A 16,297-nucleotide genomic window follows, 5' to 3' on the forward strand; every position below is an offset into this window, starting at 1 on the left:
TGATTTGCGAGTAATGCCAATTATAGTTTTAACTTTCCCATCCACGTGCCTATTTTTTCTTTTTCCAGCCCTACTGCACTTGCTAGGATATTCAGTACAGAGTTAAACAGAAGTGAGAGGAGGCTTCTTTGGCCTTGGTCCCGATTTTATGAAGAATGTGATAGTGTTTCACCACTAACTATAATGTTTTCTGTAGGATTTTCAGACATCCTTTATCAGGTTAAGAAAGTTTCCTTCTACCCCAAGAGCGCTGAGTGCTTTTATCATCGGTATTGAATTTTGTCACGTTTTTTCCTGCACTTACTGAAATGATATGATTGTCTTCTTTATTCTGCTAAAAAGGTCAAATACATTGACTCATTCTTTTCATATTAAAACAACCTTGGACTCCTGGGGTAAAATCCAGGATAATGTATTACCCTTTTTATATATTGCTGGATTCACTTGGTCCTACTTTGTTAAGGATTTGTTACATATATTTTCATGAGGCATATTGGTCTGTGGTTTTCTTTTCTTATAATATCTTTGACTGGTTTTGCTCTTAGTGTAATTCTGCCTTCGTAAAATGAGTTGGGAAGCGTCCTCTATTTTCTGAAGGAGTTTTTTACTTTCAGTACTTTCAGGATGTGATGCCATTGTTTTTTGACTTAACTTTTGTCTCTGAGAAGTCAGTTCTTATTTACCTTTCCCTGTATGTAATGTGTCCTCCACCTCCCCCGGCTGCTTTTAAGATTTCTCTCTTTATTCTTGGTTTTTAGCAATTGCTTTTGGTGTGGTTACATTTGTGCTTATCCTTTTAGGAGCTTATTAAGTTTTTTGGTCTATAGATTTACAGCTTTCATCAAATTTGGAAAAATTTCAGCCATTGTTTCTTCTAGTAATTTTCTCTTCCCCCTTGACCACTTAATATTGTCCCAAGAACCATTAAGTTTCAGTTCATTTTCTTCAGACTTTTTCTTCTCTATCCTTCAGTTTGGACATGTCCATTGCTATCTTTTCAAGCTGACTGATATTTCATTTCAGCAGTGACTAATCTTCTATTAAGTCTGTTGAGATATTGTGTTTTTAGCTCTTGAAAGTTTTACTTAGTTTTAAAATATCTTCCATTTTTTTTGGTCTCATTGTGTCCATGTTTTTCTTTGAATCCTTGAGAATGATTATCACAGCTGTTTTAAAGTCCTTGCTGATGACCTCGTTACCCCTGTCATTTCCGATTGGTTTCCACTGACTGATTTTTCTTAAGCTTACGGGTCACATTTCTCAGCATCATCACCTGTCTAGTAACTTTTGACTGAATGCTGGACATGGAGTTCTGGGTTTTGTTTTCCTTTACAGATGTTAGACTTCCTTTGGCAGACAGTTTAGCTCCTTGTGGACCATTTTTGTTCTTTAGAAGCTTGTGTTTAAGCTTGTCAGGGTGAATCTAGGGCAGCCTTTACTCTAGGGCTAGTTTAGTCTTAAGACCGAAGCATGGCCTTTCTCTGATTGCTACTGAATGCCCCAGGTGATTAATAAAACCTCTTTGTGCCTGCTGGTTAAGACATAAACATCTCCCTGTGTGAGCTCTGGGAAATTTCTGGCGTACAGCCTCCCACTTTGTGTCTGGCTTAGTGGTCTTTCACAATACACATGCTTGGATTACTGGTAGACAACAGATCCACAGATTTACGTAATTCTTTCCCACAGACCTTCCTTTTATTTGGTACTTCGCTCCACAACTTCTAGCTGCTTCAGCTCTTTACCCTCAGCTCAGCTGGATGGTCAGTGCTCTGTCTGGGTTATCCCTCCCTGCGTCACAATCTAAAAAGTGTCCCCAGACAGAAAGCTGAGGAAGTTACAGGTTTCACCTCCTTTCCTTCCGTTCTCCTAAGGATCACACTCCTGTGTTGTCTGTTGTCCAATGTCTGAATAGAGTCGTTTCACACATCTACTTATTTTTCAGTGTTCTAGATGTCAACAGTAGGAAGGCAAGCACAGCTGTAGTTATCCCTTCATCTCTGGAAACTTCAGTTTATTCTGTGCCTTGACGTTTTTACAAAAATACTCAGACGGAAGTAACGCTCTTCGCTATTAAAAATTTAAGTGGACCAAACAAGTTATCCATATCAGCTTCACTGAGAAGCTAGGAAACTGCCTAAACCTAATTCCCCCCACCTCAAAATGGACACGTACCTCACATACTCATTTGATTTCTCAGGTAAAATTTAAGACCGTCGGTCTTGCCAACAGTGTCGTTTAATTGAACTGATTTTGCTGTCCAGCAGTGACAGTAAACAGTGGCTGTACAACAGGTCAGGAAGTTTCCTAACAGCCAGACCCCAGAATGACTCCTGACCACCCAGCTTAGCTCCCCAGGCTGTAGGGAACCAGGTATCGGATGCCTTTTCACAAGCACGTGTTATCTGGGAGATGTTGCCCCGTCTTAGACAGCCTCTGTGTGCAGGTCTATCTAGGGCTTGATACATTGTATGGCAGCCTGATTGTCAACTCCTGTGCTAGTCCCATTGATTATTTCTGCCTGGTGGGGAGAAACAGGCCTGCTCAGCACGGGCCAACCTCTCGAGGGCTTTTCTCAGGGACACACATTCCCATGACCGTTATTTTCAATGTCAGAAGATAAATGAGACTCTGGCACATTTTTATGAGGCGCTATCTTATGAAAAGACACCTTAAGATAACTGCTGAATTATATCATTTCAAGTACAATGGCCCTGTGTCCTGCTATGTTTCTTTTTTATGTTGATGTCTTACCTCTTCCCTCTCTTGGGAACACACAGTAAATTCTCAGTAGTCTTAAAAATGGAACACCAAGTTCAGAATAATCTAATTTTCAGAAAAGAAAAAAATTGTGGGAACTGGAGACAAAGAAAAAAATTGTGGGAACTGGAGAAGGAGGCCAAGTCTCATCTGCACCCCCGAGGAACTTGAACCCGCTCTTCCAGAAATTTCTCTCTCCCCTCAAGCCCACAAAGGGGGGCAGAACTGCAGCCACTTCTGTGGATACTGGACGACCTTAGTAAAACCCAAGTATGGTGGCCTTTTGGAAAAAAGATGCAGCTCATCACTTCTGTTTTCTTTCTACATCATACCAGCAAAGGTAATAGACAATCATCTTTTGAAGGGCACATTTATTAGGTGCCAGACCTTCCCCTGTCTCTTTTTCCGTTGTTGCCAGCTAACTGCAGGTGCAGCCCTTACCTGGGAGTGGGACCATCACAATGTAAAAGTTCCATATAGCTCTTATCGTTTATGACTGAGCAGAGAATACGTCTGATTAGCCACTGGGAATGAGGCGCATTGTTTAGAATCGGGGCTTTGAAGCCACTGGGTGTGTTTTTCATGCTTACAGGGTGTTTCTGTCTCACCCCTTGTGATAGCTGGCTGAGATCTCAATTTCCAAAAGGCATCTCAATGGACTGAGAGTTCATACTATCTGAGAGCAGTAGTTCTCACCCTGGGACGTTCTAGAACCACCAGTGCTTGGCCTTTGACCCATACCAATGAAGTCAGACTCTGGCAGGGGTGTCTGGGTATCAACATGTCTGTGAAAGGCCTCAGGTGATTCTAATGCATAGCCAGGATTAAGAACCGTTCTCTGAGACTGGTAACTCACGCGAGACTGGTGAGCAGGAAGACAGGAGCGAAGTTTTCACGTTTTTTTGCATCATTTTCTCAGGCTCCTTCACCTCCCTCAACATTCTCTTTGCCCTATTTAAATCTATACGCCCCACAATGCCTGCATCAAATTTCTGCTTTGGAGAATAATCCATCAGTTCTGCAAATGAAATGCTCAAATAGACTATGCTTGACAGTCTAGGATTTCCCCATTGATTTAATTATCTAATTACTAGAGCCGGCTGCCAAGCACAAACAGATTTCATTCATTTTCACTATTTTATAACACAGTTCAAAGAACATTTGAATTTCTAATTCAATTTTTGTTCTTTTGAGACTGTTCTGGAGTTTCGGAGCTCTCTAATCATAGCTCCATTATTGGGCTTATAATCATTTTGGGGGGTTGCACTTTACTTTTGGTGTATAATACATGTGCTGAGGGGGGATTGGTGCTGAGATAGCTTAATTATTCTAAGCTGGTTTTGTCCCAAATAGACTCCCCTTAAAGCTGATGGGGGCACGGAGGATGCCAAGACCGAGGTAGAAATAAGAGCATCCAGGTTAGGAAACGAAGTGCTTCTCTTCCCCCACGTGCCTGTGCTTTAGAACTGTACCAACGTCTCAGCTCAAGAGCACACCTGCTCGGTGTCCTTTACCCAGAAACCAGGAAAGCTGAGCAGCTCTGGGGCAATAAAGAAAACTGCGTGGTTAAGATAGTGTCCCGGACTTGACTAGAGAACCTCTTTGTTTGAGAAGCTGTGATTTTGCAACTGAGCCTCCCCAGTTCATGGGTTACAAGGAGCGGCAAGTGGGAGAGCCCTCCCTCCTGGCCAGAGGACCAAACACTGCCGGCCACCAGCAGGGTGATGCTGCAGCCTCACACATCACGGCCTAGGTATCAAATTCGCCACACCTCAGGGCTATTCCGCCTCTGCCCCAAACCAGCAGATGCTCACTTTTGAAAGCAGTAGGAACTACCATACACACGACACATTTAGGAATTTTTTTCTTGTGAAGGTCCAACCAGGAGTGCACAATTTCCCAATGACCAGCAGGTGGCACTAAAAGGCAGATGCAGCGCAAGATGGGGGCTTAACCTCCACAACCTCCAGGTAAGAACCTGGGAGCCCACAGACCCTCTCTGGCCTGCAGAGTACGAAATAACTGATTTTTAAATTACCTTCCAACATTTTTAGAATGAGTACAGGTATTTTATATAAAACCTCCAGATTCTCTTGAAATACTGAAACATCTAGAAACAATGGACTCTCATTCTACCAGGTCAAGAGCTGCCTGGAGCTGAGTGGCAACTGTCCTTTAGAGAGGCCAACTTGTCACTGTCCCTCGTCCACTCAAGTTAACGCCAGACACTGTGGGCACTGGATTTTGGCACCCTGCACACACCCTCAGCCCAACCTGAATACTTCATTTCACTGCAAAGTGTCTTTAAAATCACAAAGCAAGGAGAAGCGAATGTAAAGGATGGGGAACTTCCCCGGTGACACGATTCAGAAGAGGATTTAAGTGAATTTGCATGGGCTGTCCAGGAGTCTGGGACGTTGCCTGAGAGGCAGAGTAGCCTTTGGGGACCTAAGCATGAGCAGCGTGCTCGGTGATGGGACCTCAAAGCAGGCTCTCAAGCTACCTTCCCCTCCTGTTTGTTCTCCAGTAGGTAGAGGGCAAGGGGAAATCATCTTCTAAGCTTTCCTCAGGCCGTGGAAAATGCAGGACTCGTGCATCGGCGAGCTGAAGGGAGAGAGCAGCTGTGCTCTGAAGCCCTTTCCTTCCTGGACGCACCAGCACAGGAGCCTGCAACCCACTGAGGGCACCACAGCTGTGTGGCTGCTCCTGGCTACGTGTGCCTTGTACTAACGTTTGCACTGGGAGCTTCTCGAAGTCCAGGAGGATACCCGGGTATAGTCTAAGCCAGCACTACATGCACATTCATCAACCTGCCACCAAGGGCAGAGAGACGGGAGACTCATCCGTGGAGCAGACAGATGATCTCACAAAGGTACACCCCCCTCCCAGGTCCTCACCGCCCTGCCTCGTCAGATTCATGGGATTTGTTCACCAAGACCCGTGACACGAAGGGTCATTTTCCCCTGCCCTTTGCTTCCTGTGTAGTGCATAGATTCCTAACAATGGGAGCGAGTCAGGAGAATATCGCGGTGCACAACAATGGGAACGAGTAAGGAGAATATCGCGGCGCACACACACACCCAAATAAAATGCAGATGTTCTTCTCAAGCCATCTACGAAGGCTCCTCTTCCTTAGGAATTCACCCTCCGGTCTGAACTCCTATTTCTAAATACACCATAGCTCCTTGCAAAACACCTGAGCTGCCCGCAGCACCTCTGCACATGCTCAGTGGGGAAGAGCGAAGAGCTAAACACTGTGAAGCAGGAAGTCGTAACTGGCTTTAGAACACTCCACGGGCTCTTCTGCTTTCAGCTCTCCTCCAAAAAGCACAGGCTTAATGCTTTTCTCGTGTGTAGAAGCATACCCAGCTTAGAGAGGAGGCTACAGACCACCACTGCAGTGGAAGGCTCTAGACCAAGGTTATGTGCGTGCGAGAGGAGACCACTGTGGAACGGCGCCTGCACCCTGGTCCTCGGTTATCCCTAGAAAGGATGGTGGAAAGAACCCCGAGAAGGTGCCGTGGGGCCAGGGATGTGGAAGGAGGCCGATGGGAGGAGGAGGAAGCTGACTGTGGGCCATTAAGTCAGCGGACACCATCCACAGGGAACATGGTCTGTACCTGGAGCTGTCGCATCTGCTGCAGCTGGAGCCTGAGTTCGGCCACACTCCTCTTCATGTCGAGCAGGCTCATGTGGGCGGCGGAGGTGGCAGCAGGCGGGAGCTGGCTGGGTGGCCCCGAGGACTCCAGGGCGCCAAGAGGCTTCCCGCCGGAAACCTGGGGAGTTCCTAGGAGAAAAGAGCAGCAGAGTCCCTGAGAATGCCAGGCAGGAAAGTCTAAGCTTCAAGTCCCATCCCAACAGACTACTGGTAACTCTGAAAACGCCCATTTCCTTCACGATGAAAAGAATAGTAAAAAATGACACTGGTTCTCTAAAGGGCAAAAAGAGGGAATCGAATTTAAATAAATTAAGGAACATGCATGCAATGTTATAGGGTGTAGTCTGTAGAAGTCATGTTCTAGAAGTTGGTGCTATAGGAAGGGAGATCACAGAGCGGTATGTCCAACATGATGCCATATTAAGGAACCTAGCTGTCTGTCTGTCTATCCATGTGTCTTCTTTAAACACACAGGTTTGCACAGAAAAAAGACAGATGTACATATAACAAAGTGTTAACAGTAACTTTAGCTGGTGGCATTCTGTGAGTTTGCTATTTTTGATATCACCACTTTTTGTATTTTAAAATTTGCATAGCGAGTATCTATAATTTTTTTGGCGGGGGGCTGCACCGCATGGCTTGTGGGATCTTACTTCCCAGACCAGGGATCAAATCCATGCCGCCTGCAATGGTAGCACGGAGTCTTAACCACTAGACCACCAGGGAATTCCCTATAATTTTATAATAGAAAAAATAACTTAAAACTCTGGGCCCTAACACAGGCTGCTTCCTGTGACTATTCCCTATAGGCAGATGTATCCCAAGAACACCCACTTAGTTCTGGGCAGAGATGTGGCCGATCACCAAGGGGAAACTAATAGGAACTGGGTGCTCCCTTCGGGTTTCCAGCCCCAAGGAAGCAGGACCTCTGCGTACACCTCCTTTAGTGAGAAAATCAGGCATGACGCGAATATTCTTGAGGAGAAGAATCAAAAAAAGAGGCAGCAGAGAGAAACTCTTCCTCAACAGTTTTGTTGCTGCCATAAACTTCTGCTCCCCGAGTGCAACTTAAATCATCCTCATGTAGTTCCTAAGTCCATCTGGGAAGGGCCTGATTTGACCAAGTCTGTTTTAAAAATGTCCCCCAAAGGATCCCAGGTAGCGCTCACAGGATCGGCAAGGTGTGGGAATCAAAAGGAGATGCTATTTCCTTTTTAGGACAATGCAATTCTGTGGAAGAGGCTTCAAGTAGAGAGAAGACAAGGAATCCACAACACACACACACACACACACACACCTCACTCACACCTGAAGGGGCTGTTCAGCTCTCTTTCCTGTAAGGGACAAAGTGGAAGGTTTGCTTAGTTCAGGCCGGCCTTGCACGGCAGAACCTCTCGCTGCTCTGTGTACCTGGAGAGCTTAGAGCACAGCAGCCTCTCCTTCCATCTAGGCTCAACAGCCGTGGAAACCTGTCCTTCCCCAGGTTGCACAGCCCCGCAAGCTGCTGCCACGGCTACGGACGGTGCGCCAGTGAGCAAGGAAGTGCCTCGAAACCGTCCTCTGACTTGCGTGGCCTCAGCAGTGCCAACGGAGAGCTGACGGAGCACCAAATTCCTCACCCCTGGGCGCCCGTCCCAACAGAACTGGTCTCCCAGCTCTCGTGGCCCCCTTGGAGAGTCGGGGGAACACATGGGAAAGCATTCGAAGGATTTACAAAGGAGACCCAGCAGACCAGACGGTGAGCTTTTTGTTATCTTTATGAGCCCAACTGGCCACTTGCGTCATCACCAGTCATGACTCTGACCGACTTTTGACCATCCCCCAGATCAACGTCACCCTCGAAAGAGCAAGATTTGCCATCTCTGTAGTTATTCCAAAGAGGGTTCCCTAACTGTGAAGGTCCTCAGTGCAAGAACATCCAGTAACATTTCCAGTAACAGCAGCCTGTCCGAGTTAACACAGCACCTTCAAGAACAAGTATTCTGAGGGGATGACAATGAACTGGAAGTCTTCCTTTAAGACTCAGGTTACGTTATCATCACTCCACATTCTCAGGCACAGGTGCGTGTGTGCACGCACGCACGCGTGCATGCACACCCACCTACCCTCACCACACAACTTCATCTGTACAAACGATGACACTCTCAAGGTGTTTCTCCAACAAAAATGACACTGCGCTAGCCAGCTACTCCTGTTCGCGAATGAGAACCGTCCTGCTAATGCCTCAGTCAAATGAAGGCACATATTCCTTCAACAATCGTGCTTCTCCTCGTATATTCTGAGGTCACCGTTGCACCTTGCCGACATCCTCCGTGGAGGAGAGGCTCAAGTTTACGCGCCATCTGCGAGAATTGAGTACCGATAACGCGTTTAAAATATGTCTTTCAGAACCGAGTTTCTTTATGGAACCTATGCTCATGTATAAAATTTCCTCATCTATAACCTCTTAATCCACTGAGTCCGGTTTCCAACTCCAACATTCACTGCACTGGCCCTTTAGAAGGTGGCCAGTGGTCAGCTGTCAATCCAACAGACGCTGCGTTGCCATCATGGCACCCTGATGTGATGCTGGGCTTCGTCAGTCACTCCTTTCCTTCTCAGTAACTGAAACTTTCCTTTCCCTCGTCTTCTTCCCTCTCCACAGCCCATCTTGGCCAGCCTCTTTCCTAATTTCTTCCTCGGCCAACCTTCTGAATCCTGGCCTGCTTCTTCTCTCACTGGACGTGACTTCAAGGGAGGTCACTTCCACAACGCCACCCGCCAAGGTCCTCCACACCTTTGCCTCCAGCACACGATTCTCTTTACAGACCCGTCCCCATACCTTCATGCTGCTACAGGACTTTTCCACAAGCAGGTTGAATTTATTATTTCTACTTATTTCCCCCAAATCTCTTTTGAACTCATTTTAGCCAATGGCACTATTATTCACTCAAGTATTTAAACCAGAAACCTGGAAGTCATTCTCAGCATCCACTTCCTAGTTGTGTGACCTTGGGCAACTGACTTAACCTCTCTCTCTCTCCCTCAGTTTCCTCATCTGTAAAATGGTTGTAAGGGTGATTGTGCAGGATGATGGAATTAACACATAAACTGCTCCGCCTGGTGTCTGGCACAGAAGGACCCCACTGTGATTGGCTGTGATTATTTTTTTTTTTACTTTTTAAAAAAATTTAGTTTATTTTTGGCTGTGTTGGGTCTTCGCTGCTGCACGTGGGCTTTCTCTAGTTGCGGTGAGTGGAGGCTACTCTTCGTTGTGGTGTGCGGGCTTCTCACTGCAGTGGCTTCTCTTGTTGCAGGGCATGGTCTCTAGGCACCTGGGCCTCAGTAGTTGTGGCACGCAGGCTCAGTAGTTGTGGCTCGCGGGCTCTAGGGCACAGGCTCAGTAGTTGTGGTGCACGGGCTTAGTTGCTCTGCGGCATGTGGGATCTTCCTGGACCAGGGCTCGAACCCGGGGTCCCCTGCACTGGCAGGCGGATTCTTAGCCACTGTGCCACCAGGGAAGCCCTGGCTGTGATTATTTCTCTAAGCAGAGTGAGGGGGAGGAGCCCCACCTGGAGCGGCAGCAGGTGGCAGTGGTGACAGGCTGAGAGCTATAGGCAGGTGCCCCAAAATCTATGGATGGAGCTGATCTGGCGGGTGCGGACCCCGAGTGGTAAATGAGTTCTGCTTCAGATTAGTCACGGGACCTGGGACCCACTCTCCGAACCCACATGTGGGGTGGTCACATTCTAGTCTAGGGAGGAGAGTCAGGCAGTTTATCCTCAGAACCTCCCTTCCCTGCACCTCACCCTCTCCAGGCAACAGCCTCTTCTTCCTCCTACCAAGTCCGCTCTTAGGTAACTTACTTCAGTCAGGTATATCTTAATATAAATCTTATTAAGTACACATTTGATGGGAATTTAATGGGTTTGGGGTTCGCCAGACTGGCTGCGAATCTTACTAGCTCCACAGCTAACATCTTCTTTACAGGGTTATGTGTTTAAGTGATATAATACACTATAAAACACAGGCTATGACTGTGAAATGGGAAGTTCCTTCTGTTCTCTTATACCCACGGTCAACCAAATATTCCTAAAGTAACAGCAAGTCTGGGTTTCCCTTTTTCATGTACCCTTGGCCAAATGAGCTTCCTTGACTTACTACCTAATTCCGTGTACTTGTCTACAGAACAGGGATAATACTCGTCGCTAACTTCGTAGGATTCTGGAAGAACGTATTTTGCACGCCGTACAAGGCTGCTATGGCAACGAAAGCCCTGTGGACCACATGTAGCCCTGACAGATGAGAATGAGAAAGACCAACCTCAGCAGAGACGCAGGGGAGCAAACCCACGTGTGTGTTGCCAGTGGCACCGAAAATTGGCCCAGCCTTTCAGAAGAGAGAACTGGCATGTGTCACCAGTGCCACTGAGCTGTTTGTCCCTTTGGCTTTATTAACTCCACTCTGGGAAATGCATCCCAAAGAAATGACACCTGCTCCTTCCCCCATGCTTCAAAAAAGACATTTGCAAAACTTTTTCGAAACGAAGAAATGAAGCAACCTACATTTCTTTAAAGGGACTGGGGCACCTTAACACAAAAGGATGAGGTATCATGATGTCATGAGATATCTGTAAAGGGACTGGGGCACCTTAACACAAAAGGGTGAGGTATCGTGATGTCATGAGATAGCACGTCATGCTTGGTGGAGCACGCTGATGTGTGTCATGTGTGTACGGATGTGTGTTCAGTGTCGTCATCTGGAACACGGGAATCATGAGTGTACCTGTCCCACGAGGCTGCGTCGGGGGTAACAAGTTCAGCTTAGAAAAGCACTTAGAACAGTGCCCGGTACATAGGAAACTTCACTAAATGCTTCCTATTATTACTATTAATTATTATTTTACCAAAAGGGAAAAGGAATAAAGAAGAATACAAACCAGTATGTACATATCGATTAGAACAATGGTATTGGATATGAATAATTTCTAGAATAGAATCCAGAGCAGTGAAATGTTTTAGTGTTTGGTAGCTTCCCCCTCCCAACCCCCCAACTTTACTGGTTATAATTGACATGTAACACTGTACAACTTTAAGGTGTACAATGTGTTGACTGGATACACTTACACATTGCCACATGATTATTATCTAACTCGCCCATCCTGTCACATAATTACCATGTCTTTCTTGGGGTGAGAACATTTAAGACCTATTCTCTTGGCAACTTTCAAGTATATAGTTCACTGTTATCTACAATCACCATGCTGTACCTTAGACCTTATTCATCTTCTAACTGGAAGTTGGTACTTTTTGACCAACATCTCCCATGTCCCCCACCCCTGGCAACCACCCTTCTGCTGTTTCTACGAGTTCAGAAAGTGCCTTTTTTTCTGTAGGTTCATAATAGATCAGAAAATAGATGAATAAATATCTCCAAAGCAACCTGGCAGTTGCTATGAAGACAAGCTCAGCAATTTCCATGAAACGACTCTCTGGCTGCCACCAAGGTCACTGACTGATTTCTAAGTAAACCAACCAATCCCATGAGGACTTAGAATGCTGGAAGAGCAGCCCTGCTGGCTTTACGGCTGAAGGGCCTGAACTTGGCTGGAGCGGAACCAGGACCAATAGACGTCTCAACTGAAGTCCCCAGTTCTGTCCATTCTACCGTGTGGCACTACACTCTGTGGGGCTTCCTCCAAATTAGGGGTTTCACCCAACTTGCCACATGCTTTCTGAGTAATTCAGTAGCCAAGCATGTCCCTGGTGACAATTTCTATTTCTAACCCAAGGGAAGGGAAGACTTCATATTCTTGAGAGAGGCCCACCTTGAGTCTGCAGGATAAGATGGACATCAAATATACCTGGATACTAGTAAAGGGCACAGGGGCTATAACTGGGGCCTCTTTGAGGGGATGCTGGCATTTGAAAGCAGGCCCTGGTCCAAGCACGCCTCTTTCTCCTGCCTTGACCCATGGGGACACCCTATCCTATCAGCTCGTGCCCCTTTCTCATCCGGTCACATCCTGCAGCTGGGCTGAGGCCCTTCCCCGCTGTAGAACCTTCCACTGCCTTCCCTCTGCACTTAGAATAGTATCTAAATTCCTCACCACAACATCTGTACATGCTTTGCTCTCTACTTGAATGGCTCTTTCCTTCTGTCCTCATCCTTTCGGCCTCAGTTTGTTTTACTTCCTCAGGGAAATGGCCTTGGTTGAGGCCAGCTCTGTTGGGTAAGCATTCATCCTGCACTTTTTCTTAACACTCAGCACACATATAATGACCTGTCCCAGATCCACTTTCTGCATCGGATTAGGGAGCAGGGAGCCTTGTCCTAGTGATGTCCACTGCCCTGGTCCAGTATCAGGCATATAAGCATTTGTTGGATGTATGGCCTCATAAATGAATAAATGAATGAGGAAGTGAATAAATGAATGAAGACTGAAGGGAGAGGACTAAAGACCGCCCCCTGCAAATTAATGACTCATCTGGAATTTCAGCATTAAGCAGGGAAGGGGTGGTGCAGGGAGTTACCCCAGAGCCTCTGAAGTTGCATCAGATAGGTGACTTGGGGAGAGGTTAATACGTCTGGAAGCAAACCAGGCTCATCAAAGGCACCGTCCAGGCCTCCTGCAGGTCTGGAGGACACTCACCTGCACCATCTGTGTGGTTCTTACTGGCTGTGGTTTTCATCATTTTCTCGCTGAAGGAAAGAAAAAGAGAGTCAGCGATCCGGTTTCCCAAATGCGTTTGCCCCCCCTTCCATTCACTATTCTAAGCAATCAGCAGCAGCTAGTGAGGGTATTAAGCAATGAAGGTATTTCAGCGTCAGCACCACTACTGGCCGGGATGGAAAAGGCTTCCCACGTGTGCAGCTGAGGCACGCTCATGGCCCTCAGATGACGGAGGATGTGGATACATGTGGATGGTGGCGGCAGGCACTGCACAGTGGTCCATGAAGCCACATGCACTGGGAAGCCCATTTACCCTTCTTGGGCCAAAGAATTACCAAAAATAGACAAGCAAACAAACCATGATTCATAGAGATGCGGGTATTTTCAGCCTTGAAATGATTACAAGAAAACGATTGGAATGAATGAATGATCTTAATCATTAAAGAGAAACAGATTGAATTACTTTGAATTGGTTTGCTTTTTTTTTTTTTACCTAGATGCATCTTTGCTATTACTTGTAAGGGGCCCTTTAAAAAGCGCAGACTGAACAAGGCCAGTTAAACTGGCAATCTGTTTCTCCATGGCTTGCATCCTCTCTCTGTAAAACAAGAGAATTGTTTGTTAAAGCTTATGTTGACTTTCAGACTGGTTCGTCTAGGTGAATGATCATCTGAGGGTTATAAAAGTTCCACTTAGCAGGCCTCCAAAGTTCACCCCAACCTGGCTCGGGGAAGCTACCGAGCCTGCAAATTCCCACTGAGCTCAAGATTTGATGGACAGAGTTTAGTATTAACCCGATGGCCTTACTGAAAAGACACTGGACAGACCAGCAGAGGCCTCATGGAAAACGGAAAAGCTTGGAAATAATTCTCTTTGTGCATCTTTGTGTGTTTGAGCCTTTCTGCCCTTCTTTTACTATTTGACCTCTGCGCCAGGGGGACCCTAGGCCACTTCTGAGCTGTGTTCCTCCCCGCAGCTGGGAGGCTGCTGACTGACTTTGGTGTAAATGATGGAGATGTTCGTTGTGTGTCTGGAGTAAAACTTGTTGTAAAGCCCAAGAGCAACACAAAGCGAATGTCCCTTACGAACATGGAAAAGTGTGCTTGACATCAGTGTCTTCCTTGAGGGTAGAGGCTCCTCAACTCAATGTCACAGGAACCTGGGGGCTTTTACAGGATCAAGCAGGAAAACAAATACCCCTAACAACCTGGTTATCTCAAGACCTAAATAAAAACTCTTCCCGATTTTGATATTATGCACAGACACTACACCTCTCTGTTCAGGGCTCTCCGGGGCTACGCACAATGCATGTAGCTTTTGAAACTGGCTCCCATTTCTGTACGTCAGACAATGGCAGTGCCAAGGAACTACTCCCAGTATTCCCAACACATTATCAAATCACCACCACAGAGTGACCTCTGCTAAGGACGGCCATCACACACGCACTGGCATGTGGATTCAGTTACACCTACTTGGTAGTTCAAGACAATAAAAGAGAGAAGGGAGAAGAGTGAGAACAGTGTGGACACCTGGACTGCCTTCGTATGCCATCAGCAAGTGTCTAGTCCCAGCCTGAGACAGAAAAGGGACCCCATTCTTCACGGGGGGTCTCAGTCCCACGGGCCTCTTGTAGTATGAGCAATGGTGATGATTCCTGGGCTACAAACAGCACTTTCAGACACTGTGGCTTCTAAATACAAGCCCACTACTTTACCTGGTACCCAACAGAAGAAGTCATGGGGTCTGTTCTTTCACTAGAACAAAATAACTGATATGCTGGACTTCACGAGAGATGCTCTATCTGTATCCTGAACTTCATGGCAATCAAGAGGACTTTCAAGGGTAATTTTGTTCATACACAACTTTTTGGTCTTGCGTTTTGCCTTTGGAATATAACTCTTAGTGCCGTAAAAAAAAACCCATTGAGAGTCATTTCACAATCGCAAGCTTCTGACTTCAGAATTCCATGCATTTTCTTTAGTTTAAAATGGACGGTTGTGTCACAATACTGGGTTTCTTGGATGTAAGTCGTGCAGTCTGGAGAGTTAATGGTTGTCAACCCACTGGGGGGAAAAAATTAAGCATTAATAGTATGATCTCTTTGTTCTAATAGTGTGGAAAGAAGAAATCTCAAACAGTGAGAAGAGATACGCATCTACCCGGAATGACTTTCCAAGTGTTTTCAGGCACAGCTGTGAACGCTAAACCTCTGAGCTGCAGAGCGTTTTCAGTTATACGTGTATTCTTGGCGGCCTGTCTGCCATTAAGCAGTGCATTGCCAAAGAGGAAAATAAGTAAGAAATTCCACTCACGAAAGCAGGTTAGTAAATACCCATGGGAGATCCCAAGTTTATCAGACCCAAGTTGCATGGCAGCTCAGAAGCGATGGGGTGGTGGCTGGTCTCCATGTGTCGGAGGTACAGACTCACACAAATGAACTCTTGAGAAATGGACCACTTCTGGGAGGACCTGCTGAGTTCCAGGTAGAAGTTGTCCAGAACCCCCATTCTTCCCACAGTAATGCTGGAAGCCAAACTCAAGACCCTAAGAGTGGCGGAGAGCTACCCCGAGATGTACGAGTTTAACGCTCTTATTCAATCCTAGGCAAATGCAAAGGATTTCATTTCTTTTAAAATGGCAGGACATTCTTAGGGTCTAGACAGCTTTGGTTAGGAAGAGGCTTAACGTGTTCTGTGAAGCTGTAGTGCAGGATACGAAGGTGCGGAGACTGACTACACTCAAGAGACAATCACATTAAGAGATGTAAACAGTAGGTAAGTCCACAGATGCAGAGAATAAGCAAGAGTCTGGTGGGAGAGAAACGGCAGACGGATTCCAGTGCTGGCCTAGGCACGGTCCTGATTAGGGCTAAATCAGTGTACTCTCTGGTCCCTCTCTGGTCACCAGCTTTCATTAACTGGTCTAACAAAGGAGGGCAGCAGCATTAAAAACTGAAACAAAGCACTAGAATCATTCCAGATTCAAGACGTTGACCGTCAACAGATTCATCACCATGGTGAGAACTGCCGAGTGGTTCAGCACAGGTGGGTCCTCTCAGAGGGCTGTCCACAGGGCTTCGTACACGCCTTTGGCATCCGCCTTGGCTCAGCAGGTACTTGGCTTCTCACCCATCTTCCCCTAGACAACGGTTTTAGGATGCAGAGAAAGAAAACCCCCAAACGGCGCCCCAGTCTCCTGACTACCCAGGGATGACGTTGACATAGGATGAG

At 46.5% G+C, this 16,297-nt stretch overlaps 1 protein-coding gene across 6 annotated transcripts in view; it reads right to left on the reverse strand.

Moving 5' to 3' along the window:
* The window catches only part of KIAA1217 (KIAA1217 ortholog), a 326,826-nt gene that overhangs the window by 38,679 nt on the left and 271,850 nt on the right, over positions 1-16,297 (reverse strand). For all 6 annotated transcript variants that reach the window (XM_030837164.3, XM_060292855.2, XM_030837160.3 and 3 more), the window contains exons 7-9: positions 13,561-13,665; positions 13,047-13,096; positions 6,378-6,544 (exon numbers count right to left, since the gene is read on the reverse strand). In XM_030837164.3, the coding sequence (XP_030693024.2) occupies positions 6,378-6,544; positions 13,047-13,096; positions 13,561-13,665 (322 nt within the window). The remainder of the gene's footprint in view (positions 1-6,377; positions 6,545-13,046; positions 13,097-13,560; positions 13,666-16,297) is intronic.

Source organism: Globicephala melas, chromosome 2 (assembly GCF_963455315.2).
Source record: "Globicephala melas chromosome 2, mGloMel1.2, whole genome shotgun sequence".
NCBI lineage: Eukaryota > Metazoa > Chordata > Mammalia > Artiodactyla > Delphinidae > Globicephala > Globicephala melas.